The sequence below is a fragment of the Agelaius tricolor genome, unplaced genomic scaffold, assembly GCF_023055355.1.
Source record: "Agelaius tricolor isolate 1412-34295 unplaced genomic scaffold, bAgeTri1.0.p SCAF_16, whole genome shotgun sequence".
Taxonomy (NCBI): Eukaryota; Metazoa; Chordata; class Aves; order Passeriformes; family Icteridae; genus Agelaius; species Agelaius tricolor.
Genome location: NW_027269276.1, coordinates 9,791,145 through 9,809,744, shown reverse-complemented (window position 1 = coordinate 9,809,744; position 18,600 = coordinate 9,791,145). Strand labels below are relative to the sequence as shown.

Below are 18,600 nucleotides of genomic sequence, written 5' to 3'. Positions count from 1 at the left end.
TAAAGGTTCACAGACAGCAGCAGCAGCAGATATTGCTGCTGGCAGCATCACTCACCCCAGATCCCAGAGCAGGCTGTTTCTTTTGGAACCCCTGGTCACTTGCACCATGAACAGCTGGCAAGGAGCAGCCCCTCACACAAACCAGAGACTTTCTGATGCTAAAAATGTACCCTGGGCTTAATGAGGCAGACAGGATACACAAGTGCCAGGTGTGGCTGTACCACACAGGTGCCTCTGTGCCCAGCCCAGTGCCCACATGGAGGAGTGGGAATGTCCACTGTGGGGCCAGCAGCTTGCTAGGGACAGAATGGGGCTGCCTTCTGATAACTGTAGGTGATGGGATGTACTCACAGATACTTCTGTTGTCCTAACACTCATAATTATGCAAATAGATAAATGGAGGTGGGTTTTGCTAAGAATTAGAGAGTGTTACTTGCATTTTACTGTGATGGACATAAGCTGGTTTTGTAGCTACTGGATTGTAGTACCTGGTTATTCAGAGACTGCAAGAATTTGCTGTACTGCTCGTCAGAACTATTGATGGCTCCTGGTAGAAGAGCTCTGACTAAAGGTCAGGGGCAGATGAGTTTCTTGCTCACCCCAAAGCTGACATTTGCAGCCTTGTAGCCCAGAGTAACAGAGGCACAATGAGCCACAGCCACTTTACAGTCCTCAAACCTCTTATTTCCTTTGGGGAATGCTGGCCTGGTGCAGAGACAGAAACCCTGCTGCTGTATGATCAGTGTCCAGCAGCAGGATGTATTTACTGTCTGTGCTGCTCCCTGCCAGGTGCCCCTGGGCTGCAGCCTTGGGGAGCAGCTGTGACAGTGTTCACAGGGGTCAGGATGAGGGAAGGGATGAGGATCTGACTCCATGTTTCAGAAGGCTGATTTATTATTTTATGATATATATCAAAACTATACTAAAAGAATAGAAGAAAGGATTTCATCAGAAGGCTGGCTAAGAATAGAAAAGGGATGATAACAAAGGCTTGTGACTGACTGAGACAGTCCAGACCAGCTGGACTGTGATTGGCCATTAATGAGAAACAACCACATGAGACCAGTCACAGATCCACCTGTTGCATTCCACAGCAGCAGATAATTACTGTTTACATTTCATTTCTGAGGCCTCTCAGCTTCTCAGGAGAAAAAATCCTAAGGAAAGGATTTTTCATAAAATGTGTGTGTGAGAGAGCAGCCTCACCCCAGGGCTCCCATAACTGCCCTGTGCTGCTGGGCTGCCCAAACATCCCTCATTCCAACACAGAGACTCATCCTCAGTCCCAGGTGATTCCTCCAGGGACAAAAGCAGCTTCAGCTGCCACCAGGAGAAGTTGCATCACTTACAGCAAACACAGGAGGGTTTTCAGTCCTGAGCATACCCCAAACAGGGCAACAAAAAGCCTCTTCCTGACAATAGGCCTCTCTCAGCACTCAATAAATCCAAAATTTCATCTCCAAATAATTATAAATTCTACTTTTCCAGTCAGGTAAGTACCACTGATCCTGCATCCCCTCTGGCTGGGCTAATGGAGCAAAGTGAAGCAGGACAAACATTTTAAAGCTCCACCATTTGAAAAAGAGCTCTTGAAATTTCCAAGTCTTGATACCACACATATAGACCAAAATCACATTCTTCTGATCAAAGGATAGCATTCCATTGAGTTCAGACTTGCAGCCTCAAAGATATTAATTTTCTGAAGTCAATGAAGACAGTAAGACAAGAGATTTTACTTAAACTATATATTTTTACATAAAACAACTTTATGTTACAATAAAATCAGATAAAAATCACAAAGGTATATAATAAGTTCATAAAGAAAAAAATCAAGTTTTCATTTTATAGATATAAAACCCAGCATTTACTGCTACTAGGAGTCTAAATATTAACATTGACTGTCTATGGTCAATTTGAAAAAAGAAAAAAAAGAGGATAGTACTTTTTTACAGCAGACAAAATGAGGTAAGAGATGTTTTTACAATGATCCAACTGTAGTAAACACTTCAGTTTTCATTGAAACATATACTAAATATAATAAACCCAAATAAAAATATACATTTAGAGCACTGCAGTGTTTTCCCACAGTTGTATATCAACAAATTGTCATTCACTAAACTTTACTTGAAACAGTAAAAACAGGGTGTATGTTTATCTTTAGTACTAAAACCTCATAATAATCTAAATATTTTGGTATAGCAGACCACACTAGTACACTCTCAGAACTTTCAACTACAAGGGATATATTCATGTTAAAAACGATGTGCTTTGTTTGTCATTCATGATGAGATTTATAGAATATTATGTTCATGATCACTATTAGGCAATTAAATGAAAACATCTAAATGCTGCAAAATACTCTTTCACTGAGCATAGCTTCCTCATCACATACCCAGGTTAATCAAAATCCTGCAAACTTAGAAGCTTAGTTCACAAATCTTACTTTTCGGTCTTTTTAGCTAGTATATGGCTAAAATAATTATTGCTGACCAGTGTTAAAAAAACAAACAAACCCAACCCAAACAAAAATACAATAGCAAACAGATTTTTCTCAAGTGCCTCTCTTGTATGTACCATTATTATTAGGTAACTAAATTAACTAACTTTCAAAATGTGCATATGAAATTTTTGGAAGTATAGGCACCTTCATCTGAAGATTGTATGTTCAGGCTACCTGCTTAAAAAAAAAAAAGAAAAAAAGAAAAAAAAGAAGAAGAGCTAACATAAAACACAGTAGAAAATCAAAGGCTGGACATGCAACATCCCCCAGGGATGCAAGCAAAGCCCTCCTGGCCAGGACCAGCTCTGCCCACAGCCTGCAGGAGAGCCCTCCTTTGGGAAGCACCTTCACCACATTTATCATTCATCTCCTGACCCTATTTCAGTTATCATTTCCTGCAGAGAATGGTATTTAAAATGTGCAAACTTCACGTCAGGTTTACATTCCAACAGTGAGCCTAAAGCCCTGCCGAGCTCCTGGGACATGGCACAGCATCCCTGGCCAGCCTGGGGGGCAGCTGGGGCTCTCTGGCTGTGTCTGGATTCACCTCGTGGCTGTGGATGGCTTTTCCTGGCACACAGGTGCTCGTTGAGCACCATCCATGGAAAGAAAAATGACCTTAGAGTAGCTTTCTGGTTTTTTGCTAAATCGTGCCCACAGCCAGAGCCTGCCAGCCCAGCCCAGGACTCCTTGCTGCCCCTCAGCTCCCAAAAGCTGTTCCTGCCCTCCTGCAAGGTCCCTGCTACTGCTGAGGCCCTGTGGGACAGGAACAGCTTCTCCTATTTTTGGCTGGAAGTGCCTGACCATAACCATGGCTGCCCTGCTCTCCCAGCTGTGCTGCCCTTGCCCCCTGTCACCCCCTGTGTGATATGCTGAGGAATTCTGATATTTACAGGCCTGACAAGCCTGGAACTGCCTGGACAAAGGCAGGGGGGTGGTGGATCAGTGTGGCCATCCAGAGCTCATGGGCAGAGCACATCTTTCACTGAAATCTCTGCTGAAACATTAGCAAAAAAACCTTGCTGCTGCTGCTGCTGCTGCATCCCCTTACACCCCTTCCCTTCAGATTTAGCCCTGGGCACACATTGAGCTGAGGGAGACATTTCACCCTGACAGGGGTTTTATCTCTGTTAATCCATAGGCTCAGGAAGACAGCACTAGATTCCCTACAAACCATTGATGCTTTGAAGAGTTTTGCCAAGATAACTCTTTGGAAGAGCCTAAGGAAGAGCTGAGGAACTCCCACCACTGCAAGGTGGTGACAGTAGCTGGGAATTTTCCTTCTGTCACTTATGACACAGCCAAAGGTGGCAAAAAATTAATAAGGAAGAGAAATGAAGACTTGGGGGAAAAATAAACAGCACAGAGAAGAGAAGAGAAGAGAAGAGAAGAGAAGAGAAGAGAAGAGAAGAGAAGAGAAATCTCCAGACAATTTGTGCCCTGCTGCCAGTGTGCCCAACAAGCCACTGAGCAGTCACTGGCCAGGGCAGGTGAGCACCACGAGTGCTTTGGCTGGTACCCTTGTAAGACAATGGCAGTGCCAGGGACAGCAGGAACCCCTCCTGCTCACCTTAATTCAATAAGCAGCTTTAAAAAATTGTTCTCCCTAAATCACTCACATAAAAACCAAAATCAGGTGTTTGTCCAAAAAAAAAAAAGATACTGTCTAAATAACATTTGTTTTCTGGCCACAGATGAACCCAGTGTAAAGCTGTTTTTAGAAAGTACATATTTTGAATGCTTGGATACAGAAAAGGACAGGTGGTGTTGAATTTCTTAAAGAAAAGAGTTTTCTTCCAGTGAGCTCACTTAGTAAAGGAGACACCAATGTAGACAGAACACTGCAAAGTACTGCATTTGCTGAAAATGCACTTCTAGGCCAAACAGAACTACTTGTGAAGTTGAGTCAGAATTGGCAAAGAAAGATTCAGCCAAGTAATAAAAACCCAAAAAGGTTAATCTTCTTTATTCTGAGCTGTGCAACAAATTTCCATTTTTTCATTTTGAAATCATTTATTCCTAATATGAGACTAAGGTATTTTTCCAAAAAAGTGACATAATATATCTAATGGAATATTCTTTCCCCTTGAAAATAACTCCATCCATTTTTTATGTCCCTTTTGCTTTTATGTAATACAAGGTACACTTATTTATTTCTCATTTTGTCAAAACCCCTCAAACCCTGGCATTATTCAGCAGCTCTAACATCACCTCAAAGAAGCATCTCACCCAAAGGTCAGCAAGTCACACTGTGTCCTGGTGCCACAGGAGGCCAGCACAGATTTCTCTTGCTGGAGCTCCCAGGCTGAATGCCAGGCAGGCAGGACCGTGGGGTGCAGCTGACAGAAACCCACCAGGGAAGAGCCAAGCACGTGTCCTTTGTTAAGGAAAGACCATGTAAGTGAGGTAGGAGAGCTCCTGCCATAAAAACCACTCAGAGGGAGGAACCTGTGCCCAGAAAGGGAACTCATGGTCACCCAAGGTGAGGCACAGCCCCCTGTAAATTGTAAATGTGCTCAGGCTGGGTGGGAGTGGAGCGCTGACCACGGCATTGCTGACAGGCACAGGGAGACCAGGATTAGCCCAGCACTGTGTAACAAGTAAAACCAAGCTCTGCAGATCCTCTCTTGGACAGGGGTGAGTATTTCTTGGCCCTGGCAGTGTTCAGGGCCATCCCTAAGCAGGTGTCTGCCAGCTGAACTCAGGGTGCCCGCAGGGACAGGTGAAATTCCAGCTGTGCACAAAAGGAGGGTCAGTGCACCCACAGCATGGTGTGTGCATTTTGGTGGGGGAAGGCTGGCTGCCCTGGTGCTCCCATCAGGACAGAGGAGGCATTTCAGTGCTGGGATGAGCCCCAGAGGAGCAGTGGGAGGCTCTCAGTTTGGCACAGGGGTTAGTGCTGGGCCACCAGACAGCAGCAAGGAATATGCAGTGTGTGACACCATCGGTGCCCTGGGCTGGGGACAGGGACAGGCCAGAGAGGGCAGCTGCAGCTGGTGCCCAAACACTCCTGAGAACATGCACTGCCATTCTTCTTTTTTCTCTTGAAGAGGAAAAATCCAATTAAAGAGATGGAAAGCTTATAAGAGATGGAGTTTTGGGGAGTTTAAGTGATTATACGTAGTAGCTCTCAACTTACTGCTGTTGGGAAAGAAAAAGAAAGAAGGCAATTAAAACAAGCCCTTGGAGGCCTGAAGGACAGAATTTCCCACAGCTTAAAGCTGTGTACAGGCATCCCTAAGGACTCAACATCAGAGCAATAGCAGATATGTGATACATACATCTGGGGCAAGACAGAAGAGACAGGGCAGGGATTTCTTTAAGGACACTCCATTGCTCCTCTGGTGGGCACTAAGCACCCAGAAATAACTGCCTGTGACACAGCCATGCACTGGCTTAATGTGCCACCATCAAACTCCATCTGTTTAATCGATGCAATCCCATGGAAACACTTCTCTTGCAATTTAAGAGTGGCTTGATACATTCCTAATGAACTGGATCTGAGACAGACCCGACTAAAGTGGAAAACAAAGATCTGGATTAAACCAGAAAATGTAATTTTTTCACAGAGTCTTTTGCATCCCTTTACCCAGCATCATGTTAAAAACAATTTATGTTAAAACAAACAGAGAAGCCCTAAGATCACTCAGCAGTAAAAGGAAGATAGGGCAGGGTCCTTGGTGCAAAAGCAATGAACCACTGGGACGAGCAGGGCCCTGACTGCCAGTATTGCTTGCAGCTCTTAATTGTGTTATCCTGTGGCTCCCAGCTGATGCAGAGACCAAAAAGCAGCATGGGAGGAGAGGAGAAGCAGGATGAGCTGCCTGCTAAATTATGGTGTATATCTGACTTTCTATCAAATAAAAAGACTAAAAATGGAGACTACTTGTGCACAACCACACACTTGCTGACGTCATTTTCAATTTTGAGAAGTCTGATCTAACCCCACATTATGCAACTGTTGAATCTTCCATGCTGGCAAAGTCTAATTTTCACACGCCTACATGCTATGTACCTGATTTTTATTTTTATTTTTAAATATCAACAGCCTAAATAAATTTTTTTAAAAAGATACGTAAATGGTCATAACGGCTATGAAAGGTCCTAGCTTTACATCCATTGTTTCAGAGGAGTAAAAGCAAAAATACTCAAAGTCCATTCTAAAAAACAGGCAATGAAGATAAGTAACAGTAAGAGATGAAATGAAAATTCAAGGGACAATTGCAGATCCTATCTCCACCTCGGGGATTATATATTCATCTGCAAAAAAGTATTCAATGCATGTTTCATCTACAACCCACCTTTTTTTTAAAGGTCACTTTAATAATCAAGATGTGCCAAAAAAAGGATAAAGCCCTGAAATTCCAAGAAAAGCATGGCCATTTTATATTAGTCCCTGCTGGCAAGCACTAAAACAGTGCTTATCCAAACTGTTGTCTGAATCAAGCAAATTACAATGTCATGTACACAGAAGTACTTTCCTGAATTAATTAATTAAACACTCTCAAAACAGGTTATGGAGAAAGAAGAGAAAGAAGCTGAAGGAAGTCCTTGGGGAAAGAGCAAGGCTTGGGCTGGATTCTCCTCTCTCACCTTTTTTACATCCCTGTCTCTGATGAACTGAATTTCCTTCTCACTGAAGGCCAGGGTGAATGACCTTGAATTTCTCAACACACTCTTAGAGTTGCTGAATAATCAGTTCAAGAATAAAAGAGCATTTCTGCCTCTGGGGTTGAGGGGTTTTTTTTTGGTACAACCTAACTTGGTGACTAATTCCTACCCTACTGCCAGAGAATACAGAAATTCTAGGAAAGAACTTTAATTTCCTGTGGCCATTGCCCTGCCAGTCTCTTGGGCAGAAATTTGCTTCTGAGCAACACCTCCCAGTAACCTGATGATGCTTTTCAGATCCATTTCTCCTTCCTCACTGCTGCAAAACAACAATGATCAAGTTGCACACAGAGGGGCATGAGTCCTGTGCAAACCAGCAACATAGCACTTTTAAAAAGAAATATCTGGTCCCCAGACTCAGGTGGGCATTTTTCAGAGATGCACATAATGATGGAACTAGATGGGTTCAAAACTGAAGGCCAGAGAGGTGATGCTGCTAAGCAAGGGAAGCTGCTCTCACTGACTGGTGAGACACTGACTTCAAGAGCTGGAAATCATTTCTGCATTCTTGACTTTGTGCTCTATGGGTCCAGGCAAGCACACGAAACCTCCATCAGAGGTTATCTGAAATCCACTGCATTCTTTTTGGCTGAATTGGGCCTGATTGACATGGTCCCTAAAGATCCTGGTATCTGTGAGAAGTGATTCTCCTGACTGCAGCTCATCACAGGCACATTTTACAAACTGCAGGGGCTCCAGCCAACCTCTCTGCTCCACCACGGAATAAAGTCAATTCTGCTAAGAGTGCTGGTAGTCCAGACAAGAAAAAGACTTCTTTTCTGTTTCTATGGTTGCAACAGCCCTTAAGAAAGATATAAATTTCCCTGCAACAACTAACTGCATATTCATTTTAAGGTAGATCTAGTTCCAGATTCCTGAGACAGAACCCTCTACCTGTTCCCAACCCCACAAAGCCAGAGCAGCCATATAGAAAGTTTCTAATCTCAACAGAATTCAGTGAGCAGCATGATTGGTTTGGTAAATAAACAAACAAAAAAAAAAATAAAGAAACCCACCAAAAAAACCCCACAGCAAATTTTCAGCCTCTATGTACAAAACCAATGCAAACAAGTGGAACATTCTAGTTATATTTTGTAAAACACACGTTTGGGATCAACAAAACATCAAACATCCAGACCCTAGATTACAAAAAAGATCTATTGCCATCTAATTGTCAACCCCAAGTTTAGACAGTCCTTGTCGGAAATCATGTAATTCATCTATCTTCCCGTCTAGTACATCTAAAAAATTCTTTAACTCAGTTTTAAGGTTGGTCTGCCTGTGTTTGTTCTCTTCAACTTCTGTCCTTAGCGTTCTGACTTTCTCTTCAAGATCTTTGTTCTTTTTCTCAGCAGCCTTAAAGACAAAAGAGACAATAAGATGAATCATAGAGAAGAAGGGTGAGCAGCATTTCATAAATTAAAGCAACAATTGGCAGCTGGGCTGTGAGAGTTTGCTCCAACTTCTGTAAACTGATTAACACAAGCACCTCTGAGAGCAAGTGACAGGAGCGTGTCAGATTAAAAGCCCACGCAGGAAAGGACACAGATTAACTGGAAAAGATGCTTTGCATCAGACTTTGTCATTTGGTTGATATCTTCAAATTCAGCTGGATTTAAACATGAACTGTGCATACATTTGTGTCATTGCTACAGTGACAGAATTAGACTCTGGGCCATCAATTACATACAGAATTATCTACAGTGGTTTAACCTTGAAAAACAAACTTAGGAAATACTGTCTGAGGAATAAAGTTGCTTTATTCAGCACTTTGGGATTTATTGGTATTTTTTTAAATTCTACCTTGCCTGATGGCTTATTTATTGATTGGATTTTACCTCATCGATGAGACTGCTCATTTTTGTTCTCTTTTCATGTATTAATTTATTGCATTTCCACAAGACCTGACTGGAGGAGGTGATGCCCAGAGTCCAGCTGCTGCCTGGGGCAGGGCTCCTGCCAGCACTGTGGATGTCACAGCACAGGGACACATCCCCAGGTGAACTTCCAGCCTGGTGCTGAGCAGCTGTGCTCATCTGCCTCTTTCCCCAAGCCTGCCCTGCTGCACTGCAGCAATTACCCCCAGGTCTTGGGGAGCTGCTCCACACACGTGGCAGTGGTGCAGCTCCATGAGCCCAGAGCAGCACAAACATGGGATACAGGACAGCCTGGAATTGCAGGAGATGGATGCTGCATGATCCCAGGCAAACCAATGTCTGCAGTGGAGCTACTTCATCACTCCTGTGCTGGGAATGGCACTGTGTATTTTGCATGTAATTAGCATTTTTTGTTTTTACAAACTGGACCTCTCTTGCCTTGAAACAGTGACATTTGAATAGAGAAATGCATACAGCTACAATTAAAAAAAAAGTCAAGGAAAGGTACCAACTATTTTGAAACTAATTTTACTGCTAACTGTACCTGTAATTGTTCAGATACAGATTCACATTCTGACATTAGCTCTGGTATAATTTCACCCTGCTTTCGGAGCTCTTCCAGTTCCTTTGAAAACATAAAAGAAAAAATATTAGTGCAAGCTTCAATTTAAAACATAATGAAAATCTGAAAAGATGAAATGGCTTTGCATATTTTATTGTATTCTGCACAGTATTTGGATGGAAAATAATCAAAATAACCTGCCTGCATTCCAAAATTGCTAATTTTCTACAAGAATACATTTTTTCACTAAATTTTTTACTTTCCATTTCTAAAACAGGCAATGTAATCCCATCTCTTGCATGAATTCCATGAATTCTATTAATAAAATCTTAACCTAAGCCATGTAACTATGCAAAAGATGTATTAAATACCAGAGAAATCTGAATGGCTGTAATCCTACAAGCAATTTATAGATGGTAGCAAAGAGTAAATTAGACAATTTCAATGACATATGACAGCAAAAAAAAAAAAAAAAAAGGCCAGTGGCTTTACCAGCTGCACATAGAGAGACATCATCACAGAACACAGGAGTAATGGTCTTTCCTCCATGGCACAGCTCTGAGAACCACCACCTTCCCCCTCCCCCAAAATCTGTATTTGGTTCTGGCCTCACCACCCAAACTGAGCAGACTTGATGAAGGGAGTTAATGGAAAGAGCAACAGTAGGAATTCATGTCTCTGTTGGAAATTAAGACAACTTAACTTGAAAAAAAGTGCAAGATCCTCCTCCAGAAACTGCCCATGTAGGTGATGATCTCCAGAGAATGCAGCAGGGGTGTTCCCCTGGACTACCTGGACTTGTGCAAAGCATTTGACACTGCTCCCCACAGGAGCCTTGTCCAAAATCAGAGATGTGGATTTGGGGGAGGAACCACTTGGTGGACAAGCACCAGGAGGGAATCAGCAGCTGCTCTTACATGGCAATGCCACCAGCACACTTCATGTGGGTTTGGAGTCCAGGCCATGAAAGATTACTTATGGGTAGTTTAAAGCTAATTGAGAACATGCTAATGTAGGCATGAATTTTTATAACAAGTTAGGGTATTTTCAGTGTAAATGGAAGACAGGCTTGTAAAATTCACAAGTCGATCAATTTTCTGGTTCATTTGGTACAGTAAAAATGTGAACCTTGAGGAGAATTCTAGGAGAGAATAAGGGCTGTTCTATGTGCTACTGCCACAGAAAGGTTGGGAAGACAGCATTACAATTTCCTTTGAAATAAAGAGCTGAAAAACACTATATTTATGACAGTGTATCAAAATCCATCTCCCTAAACTATTTCCTTCCAGCACCAGAAAACCCCTTAACAGCAGAGCTTTTAAGAGCACCAGAGATTGCAGAGATGTTGCAATGGCACATGGCAAACTTTCCTCCACTGCTTTTCCTCTTCAGCCAGCTCAGAGCATTTGGTTGGTGTGACAATGGAAAGAAAAGAGCTTCTCAGTATTTTCCCCACTGTTCTGGGGTTCCAAACCATCATTCTCCTTAGAAAAATTAACACCCTGCAATGTCAGAAATGACAAACTGGGGTACTCTGTACTCTAGATGAATCTGAATTTCTCACTCCTGGCTTTAGTCCTGAGATCAGAGTGAGAACATAAACCAGCAAAGCTGCAAACTATCAGCCATCCAGAAAAGAAACAGGTCTTGTTACACAAATGCCAAATTATTTTCTAAATGATGTCTTTTTAATGGCAATCCTGATGTCTACAAGAATTTTTGGCATGGGGAGAGTCAAATGAATCTGTTCTCAGCACACATCTGTCTGGCACTGGGCACCAAGTTTCACCACTGGCTCTTCTACAAGGACAAGTGTTGTGTACATAAAAGCTTCTTTTTTTTCTAACCCCTGCCAAATTACAGTGTGCAGCCACAGCACATAACACATCATGGAACCTGGATGGAGAAACACTCCCAAACAAGGGACTGTATGTGGAAAACCTGGAAACAGGCAACACCCAGGACATCAAGCTGCCTCTGGTGGCACTTGAGCCACTCCATAAATCTACACCCAAGGACAGAAGCAGACAGTCCCACTCAAACATGAAAAATGCCATTTCTGTGTTCAGGGCACTCACCAGCTCTTTGTCCTGAAGTTCTGTTTCCAGCTCCTGGAGACGTCTACTCAACTGTGCATTTCTTTCCTTCTCTTTGTTTATTTCATTGCACTGTTCCTCCAGTTCTTCAATCTTTAAGAAATGTCAGACATTAGGTGAAATTGTTCAGATTTCTGAAAATCTGGGGCAGAACACAGCTGATGAAATGGACATGGGATCTGTTTCCTAAATCACAGCATTTAATTCATGCAGCCAAATTATCACTTCTTTCCTTCAAAAGAGTCAATTTACACATCCACTAGGAAACCCTGGGTCTGTATTTATTCTCTCTTACAATCTCTCTTGTAACTCAGGAATGCACAAAACACTGGGCTGCTAAAATAAGTGAAACTGGGGATAAAATCGCTCTTCGCACTTCGCTGCACTTCGCTCCTCTGAAGCCAACACAAGGCTACCAGGAATGGATTTTCTTAACGCACTAGGAGAAGAAATCTCTTGGGGGTTGCTTATTATTCTAGCTGGTGTATGAGGGACACAACATCAAAACTTTGGGGGGAGAACCAGTTCAGAGCAACATCTGCAGCTTTGTTCTCTCGCCCAGGGATGTGCTTTGCTCTCTCCAAAGCTCCTGCTGCCAGCCCTGGACTCAGCTCCCAGGAGATGCACTTCCCACAGGCCAATGGACCAGCTCATTAAAGTATGTACTTTAATTCTCAGCTCCATGTTGCTTTGGGATTATAACTTCCCTCATTTGAAGGTAGAGCAGTATGCAAAAAACTCTGACCCAATTAAAAAAGGAGAAGGAACTTCCCAGGGCACTGCAGTGGTGCAATGTGAGCTCTGAGCAAGGAACCTACTTGGGGAAAAACCTCAGAAAACCTCCCTGTACAGAGAAAGACAGCACATTATACAGACAGCACTGCTGCACAATCTGGCCACCAGCATGGGGACTTTGAAGAGGCAGTAAGAGCAGTGGTGTTTTAATAATCTCCTCTTTTCTAGTACAGCTGCTGGGATGTGGCATGTGTTGATGAGAACAACTTTTCCCTGCAACAGTAGAGAAAGGGAAATAACTACCCTGCAAAAGATGGTATTTTCCCATAACACACTGTTCCAGTGCCTCACTTCCCCCCTATCCACAACAGACTGGATATAGGAACCCAAATCATGTAACAACTAATATTAATTTGTTAATGTAACATCAGTTAATACAGCTCTGGTTTGATCTCTGCATTTCCAGTGAGCACCCATAAAACACCAGTGAATGAACAGTGAATGCTGGCCTCAGAAAAAAGAGTGTTGTTCCACAAGGACTTTCAGTGCCAACAAACAATCCAAACCTCCTCCAACAGTGAAATACTACTTGCAGCCTACTGACACACAAAAAGACATGAAATTCCTTCCTCTTCAAAAGCAAACACTAAACAAAAAAATATCCTCACCAGACTGATCCAATCTGACCTCTACTTCAAATGTCCCAGTGATCCACCTAAGCAGCAGGAAAAGGATCCAGCTTTTCCAAAAGCATTTAGGATGAATAGGGTGAAAATATCTCTGCAAAAGCAGTGCTCATGGAAACCAGGATCCCCCATGCCCAGGATCCTCTGTGCCCATAGGGGCTGCTGCAGACAGCACAGCATTATCTGAGATGGAACTAATGACTACTCTAAACCTTCACAGATTTCTGACTTGTTCTCTGCTGTAGCCATTGCTAACCCTCCATCTTATACAACTGAGAGATGTGCTCAGTAATGAAGGGGAAAGGCTTTTGATGATGCCTGTTGGCAAGTTTCTGGATGAGATGCTGGTGTTAGTGCTGGAGGTCCCAGCTCACAGCCACAGTGCTGAGGAAATAACTCACATCCTCATTGCACACTGCTGGGATTTGCTTCTAATCCTGACTGGCTCCCAGGCTGGGTTCCTATGGGTAGCCAGGCCACAACCTTGCCTTCTGCTCATCCATATCTGGCAGTATTTAAGTGAGCTTTGACAGGGATATGCAATAGCAGTCCCACTTTTAGAGTCTTGCTGACACCAAGTCTCCCAAATCTGACTCAGGGAGCTTCAGGTGGTGCAGCAGCTCCTCTGCTCCCTCCTGCCCGCTGTGTGCAGAGGGCAGCAGCTGCCTGAGCTCCCCATCCACCTCCCTTTCTTTCACAGGCCAGCTCCATCTGCCAGCACACACAGCGAGAAGCCGCAGAGACCCCAGAGCAGGAGCCCTGGTGGCAGCAGCTGGCTGCAGGGGCGGCTCTCCTGTGCGTGTGTTCTCTACCTTGCCCCTCAGCTGGTCGTTCTCCTCCTTGCAGGCTGAGAATTGCTTCTTCCAGTGCTCGATGCTGGCTGCTGACTCCTGCAGGGCCGTGGACAGCCGCGCGTTGCTCTCCCGCAGCGACTGCAGCTCCGTCTCCCACTTCTTCACGTTGGATGAGCTGAGAAAAACAGGACACCGTGAGGTGGTTTCACCTTGTGTCCCTGCGAGCTGCTGTTCTTTACCTGCCTGCAAACCCCCCCACCGCGGTGTGTTCACCATTAATTTGTTGCAATAGGAGGAAGAGCTCTCAGATGTGTGCAATTGCCTTCAGCCATGACATTCCTGGGGAGAACAAAAGCCTTAATTTGACCGCCTCCGTCAAAACAAAGGGATCCACCAAGCCCAGCAGCAGTGCCTGTGTCTGGGACAAAAGCCCTGCTGCCAGAGCAGGCTGTAGGGGCCACTTGCACACAGGGGTCTCCCCTGGCAGGTCCCTGCAGCCCCTGAGCCGTGTGGCTGCAGCACCTGGGGCTGGGCACCTGCAGCCCAGCCGCTCTGCACATCTGCAGATGGCACAGCAATCCCAAATGGAAATTTCAGGGGGTTGACATGATCTATATTTGAATTTATTTTAATGCTGAGTCTTAACTATAAAAGTGTTACATAATGCTGCAGAATTAAACCACTCATTCCCCAAAGCTTCGAGCTGCAGCACAGAGCACAAGATTAGAGGGTGAACGGGAGGAAGGCTTTGAAACTCCCTGTGTGCTACTTGCTGCCTGCCTGTGGAGGTGTCTTCAGCAAGAGGAATGAGCTCACATTACTGTTTGAAGCAGGTTAAGCTACTGAAATGTCAATAAAGAGAGAAGTAGTACTTCAAACATAATATATGCAACCTTGAATTGCTCACTGGAAAATGCTGCTTACAGTGATGCTTTGTTTTTTAAATACTTTTTTAAGAGTAGCTTGATCTTGTTAGATTTTCCTTCCATTCACAGATACGCATTCACATGCAAGAGGCAGACAAGGCAAGATCCCAATAGAGAATTACTCTATTTTAATGTTGTAACTTTGCATATTGCAACGCCTGTATTTTCACTACAGCTGCAAATTACTCTTCTCAGCATTTCCAAATTATTTATCAAAGCAAATAGCAAAAAATGTTATTTCAAGGGGCTCTGTCCACAATTTAGAAATATCCCCTAAGATTTCCAAGCACTCTGATGAAATTATACTTCTCACTTCAACTTTTTATGGTTGAGTTCATTGCCTTTCATAATTTTAAATATCCATATCTATTTTCATCAAAGTAAGTGTAGCAAACTCAAAGAAAGATTGGCTTCACATGTTATCAGCAGCAATTGCTCCCCTATGACACTAATGTTATTTCTGTAGTTCTAAAACTTCCCGAAAGAAGATGGTTATAATAGTTGGCATCAGCAAAATAAAAGAGGGCTTATTTCTTCACAAACTACATCAGGAATAAATGAAATGGGAAATATTTCTCAACTGGATACCAGGAGATACTTGCTAAAATCTGTTCATTCGTCCGTTCTGCAGCACCATTTCAAATTAATTGCAATCTGAATAATTTCTGTTAATATGATTATCCATCAGATAATTACAGCACACTTTTCCAATGCAATTTATGCTCTACAGGAACTTCACCTTTGGGCTAGAGCAAATTTTAATTTATCATTCTCAGATTTGAGATGTGCCTCAGCAGGGCCCCCGTGCGATGCCTTCTCGTCGTCGGTGCCATTCACACTTGAAGCTCGGGTGGAGGAGGGTGTTTCACGTCCAGACTCCTGCAGCACAACACACAAACCAACACTGGGTGTCTCCTGCATCTCCTGCAAGACCACAACACCAATTTCTTTGTAATCTTGATCCCACACCACTTGGCTGAGACCTCGGCTCTCCTGGCAGAACAGTGGTAACACACACATACCCTTTTCATCTTGGCTGCAAAGCTGGTCTGTTTAAAAAGAATGAAAAAATTACAGTGATACACAAATGGAAGTTTCAAGTGTTCAAAACTTTAAAAAAGTTTTTTTCCCCGATAAGGCTTGTGTTTTTCAAAAGTTGTTTGGTTTTTTTAAGATAATGAAACAATACAACACACAAAGTACAAATAAACAAACAAAAATAGCACTGCTCCTACAAAGACATAATATTCACACACTGCTTGGTGCTGACCATCAACAGAGAACAAACAAAGTGAACTACAAAGACCACAACAAAAGTCTTTACAAAATGAGTGTCCAAAGTCAGCCACTCAGATTGATATTTGTGGGCCCCACAAATGGGGGTGGTTGCAACACTAAAACCATTCAGCAGCTTTTCCTGATCATTCACCTGAATTCCTCTCTGATCAAAATCTACCTTTCCTCCAGACATCAGCCCAGGCCAGGAACACCTGCTGAGCAGGGCTCACTCTCACTAAAGCAATGCACATGGAAATACAGCCAACCCTGCAGAGACCTGGGACCACACTCAGTTTCTCCAGTTTGCAGGAATCCCAGACCTCGCTGGGCACTGGGGCACTGGTGGCACCAGGATGCTGCCCAGCAGAGGGTTCTGTGCAGATATACAGCACAGGCTTCTTCCAACACCCCTAAACCCCCCTGCTCCCACACCACAGCTGCCCAGGGAACACTGGACACAAAGTCAGGCAAAGCAAATGCCACAGGAGTGGGCTGGACAGATGACAAAGAAGGATATTGATGAATCTCATTTACTGTCTGCTGAAGCACTACACTGTCTGACTGCCCAGTGACTCAAACTGTGTTTAACAGTACAAATCAAAGGATGTATGGCTTTGCCTGTTATTAAAAAAGTTGTAACAGCTCAAGGACTGCTGAAAATATTAGATTTAAATGAAAGTAAAGAGTATGGACAGATGAAAAATATTCCTCTGACAATGCTAATGTCCAGCAGCTGACAATTACCTTCAGCAATCTCCACTTTATATACTTTCAGCTGGCTGCCAGAAGCTGGCACAGTCCATTTGAAAATTTAATTTTAAATTATTTATCCTGTATATGTACAGGTATTAAAGCTAAATTACAAACCTGTGAATGATTGCTTGAGGTTTCAATTTTCTCTTGAGATCTGTCTCTTGCAAGTTTGGCAGCTTCTTTTACTTCTTGGAACTTCTCTGCAAACTAGAAAAAGCATGAAAGATATTTATCAACATGATTTATCATCTATTAAACCATTAAGATTGCTATCTTCATATGGTATAGGTGTCCAAAAGTGAACAACTAATTTTATTAATTTAGAATTTTTGGCAAGAGAAAACATTTTAATTCTCTGGAAGGATGGTTCTTCCAAGAGAAGTGTGGGTGTTTGTAAAAGAGGAACATCTCTATAACTCTGGCCAACCACAGTAAAAGCCCATGGAGAAAAAGGAACTGTTGGATTCTCCTGGTTTGATTTGGTTCTGTTTATTTCCTCCTCCTTCTCTGTTTCCCTTGGTGCTGACAGTGTATTAAAGACAAAAGTATTAGAGACATATGTTTGGATAAAAATAGTATCAATGTTTTCCATTCCTAAGAGCAAGTGAATTCAATTAAAGAATGCAAATAAGTTCATCTGCAGGAGGTAAGCAAGGGATTATCAAGACACAGGAAAAAGGAGAAGAAAGTAGATCTCAATGTATGATGGAGTCCTTCAAAACCAGAGCTTTTCTGCTCCAATTTTCTTATTACTTTCAGCAATAAATGTAGAAGACTTCAGATAAAGGCTTGAATGCTCCCTGTAAGAGGGATAGATCAAACTGGGCGAGGTGAGGGAAAGGAAAGATAAAGATGGAAGGTAACAATCCCAGCCTCTGTGAGTTGCTGTAGGACATCTGCTCCAAAGCCAGCCTAGCATTTTTGAAATACAAGAATTATCACAGCCAGTCAGGGTTGCAGGGCTTCAGACACTTTAAACAGTGTTTAACATTTTAAGAGGATTTGAAAGATGGAAAAAAAGGTATAATACATAATTTGTTTTTAAAATTATGATGTATCCACTATAAGAATTGGTAACTTCATCTTTCAGCTAACACTGCTTGCCTGTATTTTGAGAAATTTGAAATGCTAGAAAGGCAAGATATTTTAGAAGTAAAAATATAAACAGATGTACTTATTGCACAATTTGTGACAAAAGGATTGCCATTACACCCTTGGATAATTCAGAACACTTATGAAAAAACTGTAAATAAAAGCATGAAAAAAACATCCAAATTTACAGTTGAAGAATAGAAAGAAACATTATCCACTTAGCAAGCTTGCCTTCTAACTTTAGATTTACAGCAGGTATTTAGCATGCTCTCTCAGTAAAATTTGGACTGTAGAGACTGATTAAACAAATATTCTCCATTTGGTCTAAAAGAAATCTGGATTTACACGTGTAACACACACAAATGGCAATTTCCAACACCCACACCCACACACCATGGTTACACCCCAGGGATGAGCACATTCTGGCAGGTGAGTGATGCTGTGGGGGCACCCTGTGCTGTGTGGCAGGGCTGGGGGATGAGGATGGAGCTCTGGGATCAGCTGTCCTGCCCCAGAGCTGACACTGCACATGCAAGGGGTGTGCCCTGGGATGGCAGCACTTCCAGCTGATGGCATTGCAGTCACTACACGCACAAATGACTTGATTGCCTCTCCAGCACTCCACAGATC

The 18,600-nt window shown here is 42.9% G+C and overlaps 1 protein-coding gene across 3 annotated transcripts in view; it reads right to left on the bottom strand.

The window, feature by feature from the left end:
- Positions 1-1,713: 1,713 nt before the first annotated feature.
- HOMER2 (homer scaffold protein 2) overlaps positions 1,714-18,600 on the bottom strand; it is a 60,327-nt gene continuing 43,440 nt past the window's right edge. Inside the window, exons 4-10 of one of the 3 annotated variants that reach the window (XM_071441413.1) lie at positions 16,993-17,085; positions 15,870-15,896; positions 15,587-15,771; positions 13,940-14,096; positions 11,689-11,799; positions 9,593-9,673; positions 1,714-8,527 (exon numbers count right to left, since the gene is read on the bottom strand). In XM_071441413.1, coding sequence (XP_071297514.1) covers positions 8,339-8,527; positions 9,593-9,673; positions 11,689-11,799; positions 13,940-14,096; positions 15,587-15,771; positions 15,870-15,896; positions 16,993-17,085 — 843 coding nt within the window. In that variant the 3' untranslated portion in view covers positions 1,714-8,338. The remainder of the gene's footprint in view (positions 8,528-9,592; positions 9,674-11,688; positions 11,800-13,939; positions 14,097-15,586; positions 15,772-15,869; positions 15,897-16,992; positions 17,086-18,600) is intronic. The other 2 variants (XM_071441414.1, XM_071441415.1) reach the window with 2 other exon arrangements.